This window comes from Pongo pygmaeus, chromosome 10, assembly GCF_028885625.2.
Source record: "Pongo pygmaeus isolate AG05252 chromosome 10, NHGRI_mPonPyg2-v2.0_pri, whole genome shotgun sequence".
Classification (NCBI taxonomy): Eukaryota; Metazoa; Chordata; class Mammalia; order Primates; family Hominidae; genus Pongo; species Pongo pygmaeus.
The window spans coordinates 91,866,373-91,879,236 of record NC_072383.2 but is presented as its reverse complement, the minus strand read 5'-3'; the positions used below and the strand labels follow the sequence as shown (position 1 = coordinate 91,879,236).

The 12,864-nt window shown below is 45.1% G+C and overlaps 1 protein-coding gene across 1 annotated transcript in view; it reads left to right on the top strand.

Moving 5' to 3' along the window:
- The first annotated feature begins 7,671 nt into the window (after positions 1 to 7,671).
- Positions 7,672 to 12,864, top strand: part of UBE2N (ubiquitin conjugating enzyme E2 N) — a 34,074-nt gene continuing 28,881 nt past the window's right edge. Inside the window, exon 1 of the mRNA XM_054445240.2 lies at positions 7,672 to 8,171. Within this exon, the coding sequence (XP_054301215.1) occupies positions 8,142 to 8,171 (30 nt within the window). The 5' untranslated portion in view covers positions 7,672 to 8,141. The remainder of the gene's footprint in view (positions 8,172 to 12,864) is intronic.

Genomic DNA, 12,864 nt, shown 5'->3' with positions numbered 1-12,864 from the left:
TCCCAGCACTTTGGGAGGCCAAGGTGGGCAGATCACGAGGTCAGGAGATCAAGACCATCTTGGCCAACATGGTGAAAGCCCGTCTCTACTGAAAATACAAAAATTAGCTGGGCGTGGTGGTGCACGCCTGTAGTCCCAGCTACTCGGGAGGCTGAGGCAGGAGAATTGCTTAAACTGGAGAGGCGGAGGGTGCAGTGAGCTGAGATCACACCAATGCACTCCAGCCTGGGCGACAGAGCGAGACTCTGTCTCAAAAAACAAAAAAAAAATTCAGGAGTGGAAAGAGGTGAACAATACTGAACACCCAAAACCCAACAATCTGGAATACTGAACACCTGGGGCCAACTTAAACTTCAACAATCTGAAATATCTCACACTTGGACCAAAAGAATTTGAACAGGCAGGAGGAAAGATATAGGTATTGGGTCAGGAGAGTTTAGAAAAGCAGGAGTAAGTAAATTGTAAGTCAAGGTTCCTGTTGCAACTGTTTTGCTTTTCTTGAAAAGGTCACATAATATGACATTGACTCTCAAGCTTTAGACCCTTCAGTGGCCCCTAGGGAGCTTGTTAAAAACACAGAGACATGGGGACTATGACTTGAACTCAGAAGACCTTGGGCAGGGCCCCTTCACTGGTATGTTCAACTAGTCTCTGAAGTGAGCAAGCAGTCTAAAGTTTGAAAACATCTGTTCCAGGGTATATCGGATCCCAAATCAATGCACTCAGAAGAAAAATAACAATTTCAAAAACATTTCTAATCATACTAGAAGCAGATGAATTTTTTTTTTTTTTTTTTTTTTTTTTTTGCAGATAGCAAGTGACATAATAGAGAAACGTGGGAGAAATCAATCAGACTTGAGACCGACAGGTGATGGTGAAGGAGGGAGAAAGGTGATGGGAGTGAATTAAAAAGAAACTTGGGTGGGGCACACCAGGTGGGAGGAAGTGGGAGAACAGTTTAGGCTGGGTAGGGGCTGAGTATGCAATCACTGGCAGAGTTACGAAGTGACTGAAGCCCAGGGACGTGGAAAGCAAACAGTTCTCCTGGGAACCTGAAAGGGTGGCACACTGGCGGAGAAGTGAGCCCTGCTTTGCAGAGTTCCTGTTCCAGCCAGGCTTCTGGCCAAATGTCTTGAGTCACCAACCTCTGGAATCCTGTTTCCACTGGGAACTGGCCCAGACAAAGGAGACGAATATACGTGTGGAACACCCTCCTCCATCCACTTTTATTTATTTATTTATTTATTTATTTGAGACAGAGTCTTGCTCTGTCACCTAGGCTGGAGTGCAGTGGCGCGATCTTGGCTCACTGCAACCTCCACCTCCTGGGTTCAAGCGATTCTCCTGCCTCAGCCTCCCAAGTAGCTGGGATTACAGGCACATACTACTACGCCCAGCTAATTTTTTTTATTTTTAGTAGAGATGGGGTTTCACCATGTTGACCAGGCTGGTCTTGAACTCCTGACCTCAAGTGATCCACCCACCTCAGCCTCCAAAGTGCTGGGATTACAGGCATGAGCCACCCTGCCCAGCTCCATTTACTTTTATAGGAACATTGCAGAATCAGTGATGGATCCTACAAAATCACTCTAGTGGTGCATGCACTTAAAGGTACTTAAAGCTGTTGCTAGGTGAGATAACATTCACAAACACTTTGTAAAGCATAAAACACTAAACAAAGCAAAGCTGTATTACTCTGATTCTCCTGGGTCTCATGTTTCCCAGGGTCTTCCACGTGAGACAGCACTCCTTAGGGACTGCCTATGACCCTGGAAGATCCCACTCAGGTCCTTCTTACAGGCTGGTCTGGTGCTGGTTAAGAGTTTGTAAGTGCTCAATGTCTTATGATGAAGGCATGAATATAAGCCACCAGGCAATTTTTCTTCCTTTTTTAAAATCAGTGAGCAGTCTTTTCTTCCCACACCCCCACCCCACCCACTCCCTGTTTGAGTCAGTGTTCATGAACCTTCCTCTCACAGATTCTTCTGTCTTGATCACCCACGAAACAGTTTCCCTATGCTGCAAGAAACAATAAGGGAACTTGCAAACAAATACTTCTGCCTGATGACAATTGTATATGAATTGAAATAGGACCTCTATTAAAGGTGACTGATATACCATTTTCCAAACTGAACTACTCTATTCTTTTTCTGCAAAGCATTAGTTTGTAGAAAAACTCTGTTGCTCTCCAGAAAGTCAAGTTGAAAGGTTTAGGGATTGACATAAACATCCTGTGCTTTCTGTAAGTGTTCACTTACGGATCATGAATCTATGGCAACCATTCTCAAACAGGTGTTTATATTCAGCCTGTACCGATTGATTTATTCCCTTGACAAGTATTTTTTGAGAGCATATATGTAGCAGTCCCTGTACTTGGGCCCAGGGTACAGTGGTAACCAAGACAGAGAAGATCCCTGACTCTGAGAAGATCAGGCACATATGTCCTAAGTTATTGCCTATAGGGTAAATGGTACTTAGGTCTCTGCCATTACGAGACCAAAGTAGAAAACCTGGAATATTTGGGGGTGGGTAATGAGGAAGCAGCAAGGGGCAGTAAAATACTGTTTGGGGGAGTAAGAGTTTCTCATACAATGGGACTCCTCTAATGCCTCCAACATAGCAGTCATTCTTGTTTGCTTGTGCCCTGTAAGATAATGCAATGGCACTCGCACTTTGAGTCCCAGAAGGAGCAGAGACTGGAAAAAAACCAGGAGAAGAGTGCAGCCTGACAAAGAACCAAAAAAAGACTAATTAGCTAAGAGTTCTGGTCTGGGCGTGGTGGCTCATGTCTGTAATCTCAGCATTTTGGGAGGCTGAGGTGGGTGGATCACCTGAGGTCATGAGTTTGAGACCAGCCTGACCAACATGGCGAAATCCCGTCTATACTAAAAAATACAAAAATTAGCCGAGTGTGGTGATGTGTGCCTGTAGTCCCAGCTACTCAGAAGGCTGAGGCAGGAGAATTGCTTGAACCCAAGAGGCGGAGGTTGCAGTGAGCTGTGATCGCACCACCGCACTCCAGCCTGGGCAACAAAGCGAGAGACTCTGTCTCAAAAAAGAAAAAAAAAGAAAGAAAAAAGAGTTCTGGGTCAGACATGGTGGCTCACACCTGTAAGTCCAGCATTTTGGGAGGCAGAGGCAGGAGTATTTCTCGAGGCCAGGAGCTTTAGACCAGCCTGCACAACATAGCCAGACCCAGTCTCTACAAAAAAATTAAAAATTACCCAGGCATGGTGGAGGCTGAGTGGGGAGGAGTTGGAGACTACATTGAATTATGATTTGATTGCGCCACTGCACTCCAGTCTGGGGCAACAGAGCAAGACACTGTCTCTTAAAAAAAAAAAAAAAAAAGAGTTATGGCTAGCACTGCTCAGCTTAGTGAAGCTATCTGGCCACTGTCATTATTTATTCAGTACCATGGACCTGGACCAGCATCTTTTTGCTGAGTTTTGAGTGTATTATATAAGTCCTGATCAGCATTGTTAGAGCTTTGAATACCTCTTGAGCAGTCTATTGAAATTAGTGAACTGAACACATATTTCACATTTTGAATAGCTAAAACATTCACGTGGTTCATAATTCAAAAAGTATAAGAGTACACAGTAAAAAGCCTCCCTTTTACATTTGTTCTCTGGCTGCTCAATATCCCACCTCTGAAGGAATCCAGTTAGTTTTTTAAAAAAATGTTTTGTGGGTACATAGTAGGTATATATATTTATGAGGTACATGATCAGTTAGTTTTTTAGATATCCTATTTTATCCATATTTTATGGGTATAGTAAGTAGGATTTTTAAAAATAAGTTTTGGCCAGGAATGGTGGCTTACGCTTGTAATCCAGCAGCACTTCAGGAGGCTGAGGTGGGAGGGGTCGCTTAAGCCCAGGAGTTCGAGACCATCCTAGGCAACATGGTGAAACTCTTGTTTCTAAAAAATTTAAAAATTAGCTGGGCATGGTGGTGTGCATCTGTAGTCCCAGCTTCTCAGGAGGCTGAGGCCCACTTGAGCCCAGGAGGTTGAGGCTGAGGCTGCAGTAAGCCATGTTTGTACCACTGCACTCCAGACTGGGTAACAAGTGAGACTCTGCCTCAAAACATTTTTTTTAATTTTATTTATTTTTTGAGACCTAGTTTAGTTCTTGTTGTCCAGGCTGGAGTGCAATGGTGCCATCTCAGCTAACTGCAAACTCTGCCTCCCGGGTTCAAGCGATTCTCCTGTCTCAGTCGCCCAAGTAGCTGAGATTATAGGCATGAGCCACCACACCCAGCTAATTTTGTATTTTTAGTAGAGACGGGGTTTCACTGTGTTGGTCAGGCTGGTCTCGAACTCCTGACCTCGAGTGATCCACCTGCCTCAGCCTCCCAAAGTGCTGGAATTATAGGGGTGAGCTACTGTGTGTGGCCAAACAAAATTATTTTATTGTTTATATTGAAGGTATACAACATGATGTTATGGAATATGTTGTGTATCAATAGTAAGTAGGTTACTATTGTGAAGCAAATTGATATATCCATCATCTCACATAGTTACCTATGTTTTTGTGACAACAGTAGCTAAAATCTACTTATTTAGCATAAATCTCATACATAGTGTAAACTTATTACCTATAGCTCTCATATACATTAGCTCTCTAGGCTTGTTCTCATGTACATTAGCTCTCTAGACTTGTCCTAAATATCTGCTACTTTGTACCCTCTAATCTACATCTCTGATTCTCCATCACTCCACCCCACAACCTGCTCCGGGTAACGACTGTTTTGTTGTCTATCTCTGTATTAGATATAGTAAACAGGATTCTTAACTAGCCTTCTAATTTGAGAACTGTATCTCAGCCCTGTGACAACCTGTTCTTCTAGAGTATATCCTGTTCCACAGGATTTATATGAATCAGAAGTTCAGATTTTCGTTTCCAGATGAGTTTAGTGTGAGCTGTCCTCAAGAGGGAAAAAAACAGAAAAAACAATTTGGAGAGACAGGAAAAATGTATATGTTAAAGTGTTAATACTCTCAGAGAATATTATGCCATCAAACCAATCTCTACCAAACAAAGTTATACTATCAAGTTTTAAAAATCTGGTTTCCTAAAGAAAACTATACATGGTTCTATCAAATTACAAAAAATAAGTGATTGCTAAGTGCTGTGTACTGTTCTAAGTACCTTGTACAAATGACATCATTTAAACTTCCCAACAACCACATGAAGGTAAGTATATTTAATAGGTGAAGAAAACAAAGGACAGAGAAATTAAGCAAAGTGTGTTTTCAAACCCAGACTGGGGGCTCCAGAGCTCTCACGCTTAACCTGAATGATACTTATTGTCTGTTCTGATAGAAAATAGACAAAAGGAGGCCAGGTGGAGTGGCTCACACCTGTAATCCCAGAATTTTGGAAGGCCGAGGCAGGCGGATCACTTGAGGCCAGGAATTCAAGATCAGCTTAGCCAACATGGTGAAACTCCATCTCTACTAAAAATACAAAAATTAGCAGGGGGCGGTGGCACACACCTGTAATCTCAGCTACCCTGGAGGCTGAGGCAGAACTGCTTGAATCTTGGAGGGAGAGGTTGCAGTGAGCCGAGATCATGTCACTGCACTCCAGCCTGGGTGACAGAGTGAGAGACTCTGTCTCAAAAAAATAGAAAAAAAAAAAGCACCCGGCACCTCTTTTTGTTTTGCTTATTGTTTTTTTCTCATTTGTTCAGAATTTTTTGTCTTCAAGTGTTAGTATCCATCAAAATTACCCCTGATGTTTAAATGCAGATTCCCAGGTCTCAGCACTGACCTAGAGAATTAGAATCCCTGGGGGAAGGGTTCCAGCTGCAGGAATGCTTTTTTTAACAACAACAACAACAACAAAACAGTGCCCTAGGTGATTCCAAGGCGGGTGGCTGGTAAGCATACTCTGACAAATATTGTACATGTGGCAGTTTCTTTCCCAAAATTGGCCACAACCATACTTTCCATCACATATATGCTGCTAGTTCCTAGAGTCTTGCAGCTCCCCTTTCAAGAGGTGGTGTCCATGTTGCCTGCCCTTGAGACAAGGTGGGTTTTGTGGCTGGTTGGCTGATGGATTATGGTTATTGTGATGCCATGTGACTTCCACGAGGCCATGTGATTTCCATGGCTGGGTCAAAAAAGGCGATTTAGTGTCCATTTCAGCTTGCTAGAACACTTACTCTTGGAGCCCAGCCACCATGCAATGCGGAAGCTCAAGATGCCCCAGGGAGAGGCCCACTTGGAGTGAAACTAACAGCCAGCACCAACTTGCCCGCCTTGTGAACCATCATGGAAGCCAATCTTCTGGTTGCACAGGCTGATGCAGCACAAGCAGAGTGTGCCTTCCTGCCAAGCCCTGCCCAGAATGCAGACCTACACACTCCCAACACAATAGCACTCTGCCTTTCTGCCTACCAGCATGAATTATCCTGGGTCCTCTATAAAATATTCTGAAAAGTATCTTTGTCCAGTTTCATTTACTTTTGCAGATTCTTCTAGTCACAGAACCACCTATTGCAGACTTCTGGTTATTTGAAATTCTCATTATTACCTCTGAACCTTGGCTTCTCATCTAAAACGTTCTGTTAATAATAGAGCCTACCTCATCTGTTTTATAATTGAACGATGTATTAAATTTATGTAATCATTTAGCATCGTGCCAGCACAAAATATCTCTTATTGTTCTTAGCAGGTTTCTTGCATTCAGAGTTCCAGTTTCTTTAGTGCACTATTTTTTCTCTCTCATAGCTCAATGCCATTTCACAGGCCATTTCCTATGCTTGGCATGCTCTTCCCTACAAGGTCAGGTAGGTTCTTACTCATCATTTAGGACTCCACTTATTTAAGAAGGCTTCCTTGAGTTCTCAAGCAGTTAATGCCTCTCTGCTAAAATAGCACCTTGGAGGAACCTCTATTACAGCCCTTAACACATTTGATTGTAACTAATTGTTTACTGGTCTCTCTTCTCCATTGGAATCTAAGTTCCTGGAAGGCATGGTCAGTCCTGTCTTCATTTATTCACCATCTACTGTCTGTTAGTGTGCTAGGAAACACTGTGGTTAAGTAGTTAAGGGCCAGGTCTTGGCGGATCTGCCTGGGGACAAAACAGCTCCTTGGAAAAGGTTAACTCTCTAAGCCTCATTTGTAAAATGGAAACAACACCTCCTCCTTATGATTGCTGTGAAGATGAAGTAAAGTGCTTGCAAACAGTCCATCACACAGCAAACCATCATCAGGATAAAATGCTTCCCCAACAATTCAATTTTCGGGCACCCCCCCACTCTAATTCTCTCATAGGACCTCGCACTCTATAGGTAATCTCTGGTTTACGGATTACTCTGGGTTCTTCAAACCTTTCCTTGGTCATTCGTCCTGTTAACAATTCTGAGTCTCAACCGTTAGGTCTAGGCGTTCAGAACGATTCTTCCCGCCTCCAACTCGCTCCAAACCCTTTTCCTTCAGCCTACTCTGGGCCTACGGGGCGTGTCAGAGTTCCGATTTATACAATTTAAACATCAAAACTCCCCCAACAGCGTGTGAGTAACTGGAGAGACCCCCAGTCAGAGCTTTGCCACCGAGTTTCGGTCTTGCCCTCCCTTTGAGGAAGGAGCAAGACGATGAGCCCCACCTCAGTCGTTCACTGCAGAGCCAGCAGGGAACGCGCGCAATGCAGGCTGAGCTGAAAGAACGAACGCGTGAATGAATGAATGGGCTACGTCGGAGGCCAGGCCTCTGTTACGTCGTCCACCGGCGCGGGCGTGGCCACGGTTAAGAGAGCCGCGCGCGCGAGCGCGCGCGGGCCGTGTCGTACCACCGTCGCGGGCAGGCTCGGCCACGAGCGCCAGAGCCCCGCGCCTCCCCGCGCGGCCTCTCCCAAGTCCCTGCCCCGCCGCAGAGCGTCACTTCCGCCATCCCCGGCCGCGGTTGGGGAGGGCCGCACGGGGGAGGGGGCCAGGTCGGAGGGAAGCCCGCCCGTGCCCGAGCCCGCGCCCGAGCAGAGACTACATTTCCCGAGGGGCCACGGCGGCGGCTGCGGCGACGGGCGCGGCAACGTCCCCCGGAAGTGGAGCCCGGGACTTCCACTCGTGCGTGAGGCGAGAGGAGCCGGAGACTAGACCAGAGGCCGAACTCGGGTTCTGACAAGATGGCCGGGCTGCCCCGCAGGATCATCAAGGTAACCGCCGAGGCCGGCCTCCAGCTCTTCCCTCTGCTCTCGTCGGCTCAGTTGGGCAGGCAGCGCGGCCTCTCGCCTCCTTCGGCCCGCGGCGCGCTCTGGGAGGCCCGAGGCGGCGCGGAGAGGGGTTGGCCGCGGCGGCGAGGGAAGTCGGGTGCTGGGGAGGGGGCGCCGGGGAGACTTCCGGCCGCGGCGGGGCAGCCGGACAGCGGGGAACCGGGGCTTGCAGGCGGCCGCCCGGCGGGCTAGGGAGTGCTGTCCCGCGCCCCGGCGGAGGGTGGGGCGGCAAGGCTGCGGGTCTCTGGGCTTGGGCGCGGGCCTCCATAGCTTCTGAGACCACCCCCCGCCGGAGGCCGCGGGCGCGCGGGAGTCGCGGCGGGGCTCGGACTCCTGGTGGGGATTGTGGCCCGACAAGGTCCCTCGGCAGCCGAGCCCCTCCTTCTCCGCCCGGACGGGGCCGCGGAGGTGCGGCAGCCGCGGGTGCAGAATGAATGAACCGGGAGGGTCAGGCCGGGCGGGGCCCTGCGCCCCGGGAAGTGGCTCTGGGAGGCCCGCGCGTCCTGCCGCGGTCAGCACATGCTCGCCCCTGATTGCCGCGGCTGCCTGGGTCCCGGGACGTGGGGGCCCTGCGCCCTGCTGCCCTTGCTTCCGCGATCTCTCTCTTCTAAATACGTTTCCGCTCGTTTATCTCTGCGAAGTGATTTTACTCTGGTTGGCAAACTCTTTCAGAGCTGTTCCGAGGAAATAGTTTTAACACAAGGCTCGGGGAGGGCAGCAGTTATGGGGGATTCTCTCTCTCTCTTCTCTTCTCTCTCTCCTCTCCTCTCTTTTTCGTAGATATGAGGCCTCGCTATAGTGCCCGGGCGGATTCCAAAACTCCTGGCTTCAGAGATCTTCCTACCTTGGCCTCTATGGGGGATCTCGTGAAATCTTTTGCCCCTCAGTTTAGTGCGTTTTAATGATTAATTGGCTGTTTATGAATACTGTGTTTTGACAAGTACATATGGAATCATGACATTTTCGATTCTTTGATTTTGTAAAGTCTTAAGGAAATATCGACAAGTCTTCAGACGTGAGATATTCCTTGTCATCACAACAACTAAACCTTAAATTTTTGTGTCAGTTTTTATGAAGGAAATTAGTTGAACATTTGTGTGGCTAAATGCGCCAGTTAAAGTGACTCAATTGCAACATCATTTTGCTTGATATAACCTGGTGAACGTGTATGTTAATCTTGTTCATTCTTGTGAAATCTATGGGGAGATGCATACTAAGTGGAAGACTTGTTAGGCTTCGAGGATGATGTACTGTATACTGCTTCATCCAATTGCATTTAAATATATCTGAGATGAGGGAGATGTCACTGACCTAAGGGTGCTGATGTAGAGAAATAAGACGTTTTTGTATGGTAGAAATTCTTAGAAATGAGAGAAATAGAACAGATTGTCAGGGAGCACTGGAGTCTAATAATGTGAATCTTCATAGTCCGAAATTTGTTGTGTGTGGTTTTATCTAGGATTCTGTCCAAGGAGTTTTAATTGTCATATGTATTGGCAGGTCCTTACAACGTGGTTTTAGTTATAATGCAGTCACATGGTCCCCAAAGATTATGTTTATTGAGGCCCCAGTTGAAAAATGCATAGGGAGTGATAGAGCCATACATCAAATATCCTTGTTTTTGTTGTTACTTAGGTTATTGACTAAGTACATATTGCAAGTTGACATTCATGATAATTCTCTGAAATTACATAGTGAACTAAACATTTAACACGCATTTTTCTATTTTTGATTATGAAGATATGCCCGGTAGTATGAAAGCCTTGGATGAAAAAATAAATTCTGTGGAACCTTGTTTATAAATTTACAGAAATGGTTTAAGGCAGTAAGTTGAAGTCCTCATGATTCAGTTCATTTGGCACACAGTAATTTAATTTACACTGGGCATTTACATTTTGCTGTTCAAACTAAGATAGTAGTAACTCATACTGTGATATATAATCTTAATTTTACGGTATCTTGTTGAGAACATCTATCTAATGAATGGTACCTTGATTTGGGTTTTATCTTATTAATGTCATTTATAGCTTAAAAGGATGGTTTTCTCCAATCTTTAAACAGAAGACTAAAATACTAGATTTTTAAAAGTGTCCATGCTTGTGTTATGTAGGTTGTTCCATAATCAGTGACAATGCTTTAAAAAAAAATCAGAATTTATTTTTAAAAGTTGCCTTTTTTCTGTCAATCACTATACAAAGTTCTGTGTGGTGGATGGGGGTAACGGTATTGTCCTGAGGCAATAGGGACATGACTTTGTTGATTGGACTGTTAATTTGTTTTACTTCTGGGTCATCTTTGACTTTCTTCTTTTCTTTCTGTTTTTCTTTTCTTTTCTTGAGACTCGTCTCACTCCGCTCCCAGGCTGCAGTGCAGTGGCAGGATCATGGCTTACCACAGCCTTGATCTCCTGGTCTTAGATGATCCTCCCACTTAAGCCTCCTGAATAGCTGGGACTGCAAGGTGCATGCCACCACACCCAGCTAATTTTTGTAGGGACGGGGTTTCGCCATGTTGCCCAGGCTGGTCTCAAACTCTTGACCTCACACAATCCACCCACTTCAGCCTCCCACAGTGCTGGGATCACAGGCGTGAGCCACTGTGCCCCGCCTGACCTTTGACTTTCAAAGGATGAAATTTAGTGTTGATATAACATCAGTGTTATCATTCTCATCTAATGAAAATGTTAAAATAAGGTGGTTTGATTTGCATGCCTGTTAATATGATGCTTTCTAACTTACAATGATCACTGTTTACATTTGTAGATTTCGTAACCATTTGATTCTTACAGACATTTTTGTGAACTAGACAATATATTTTGCTGTCTAGAAAGTGACTTAAATGACTTTCCTAAGGTAAAGCTGGTAAGAGGCAGAATTTGGATCTTGATTAGTGTAACATTCTCCTGTCTCTTGTTACTGTAAAATGACTAACTATAAATACAAGATGATTTTCTGGACTACTATTCACCCAGTTGCTATCTCATTTAGATTCCTATATCTAATCCAGTAGCAAATTCTGTAGGTTCTGCCTTCAGTATATGTACTAAATCAGACACTTTCCCCTCTGTGTCTTTCAAACTTCTGTTCACTTCCATCATTTACTGCCTGGCCTCCTGTATTAGCCTACTTTGGAGCAGCAGCTAGTGTTATCTTCTTAAAATATAGACCATGTTACTCCCCTACTAAAAACTCTGTAGAGGTTCTCCATCACACTTACATTAGAATCTTGCCTTTTCCCCCCCCTTAGCTATAAGGCCCTGCATTCATCTGGGATGCCTACTTCTGAGCGCATCTGCACTTCTCTCTTTGGGTCACTCCACTGTAGCCACACTGTTGCTTTGCTGTACCCTGAACAATAAGTGGTTGAGCTTATTCCAGTCACAGGACTTTCCTCCTATTTGTTGCATTGCTTGCTTTGTCCAGTTGTTCCGTTCTTAGCTCATATGTTATACCCTCTACCTAACCTGTCCCGTATAAACGAGTTTCCCTTTTTCCTCCCCCACAATTTTACCCTCCTATCTCTCTTTCTTCTGTATAAGTGCTTATTACTGTTCGAAGTTACGTTATTTACTGTTTATTTCTCTCTATTCCGCATTAAACCTTCATGAAGTTAGGGACTCTTGGATATCCCGGGCATTGCTCATTCGTGCCTAGACCAATCCTTCGCACATAGTAGATACTGAAATATTAATAGACTAACTGAATTGATGAGGCTTAATCTCAATGAGCAATAATTTGACATTGTTACTGCTTGGTATATTCTGTCTCAACCAATGTCTGAGCTAAAAGTTAAAGCTAATCTCATTTTCCACCCATAAGCTCATTTAAAAACCACATCAATCTTTTACATTATTTCTTTTTTATGTGCCTACTCTGCTTATGTATCTTTTGTTATTAACTAGGAAATGCACACATAGAGCACATTTGAAAGGCTCTGAAGGATACATAGAGAATCCCTCATCTGTCCTTCAGCATTCCAGTTCCCCTGCTTAGACAACCACTGTTTTTGTTTGTCTGTTTGTTTTTTGAGACGGAGTCTCCCCCTGTTGCCCAGGCTGGAGTGCAGTGGTACAATCTTGGCTCACTGCAAACTCCACCTCCCAGGTTCAAGTGATTCTCCTGCCTCAGTCTCTTAAGTAGCTGAGACTACAGGCACGTGCCACCATGCCTGGCTAATTTTTAGTAGAGATGGGGTTTCACCATGTTGGCCATGCTGGTCTCAAACTCCTCTTCTCAAGTGATCCACCTGCCTCAGCCTCACAAAGTGCTAGGATTACAGGTGTGAGCCACTGCACCTGACTTCAACCACTATTTTTATTGTGTATCCTTACAAGAAGACCAGAGCAACTTTCTGCTATAAGTTAGGCATCTTCTTCTTCTCATGCAGATACCTTGATTCCCTTCTTTTCACCTCTGACCACCTAGTATCTTCAAGTTGACTTTTTTTTTTTTTTTTTAAGAGACAGACTGCTGCTTTGTTGCCCAGGCTGGAGTGCAGTGGCTTTTCACAGGCGTGATCATAGTACATTATATACATACAGCCTCAAATTCCTAATATCAGGTGATCTCTACCTTCAGCCTCCAGTATCTGGGATTACAGGCATGCATCATAGTGTCCCGCTTTGGCTCTTTTTTTT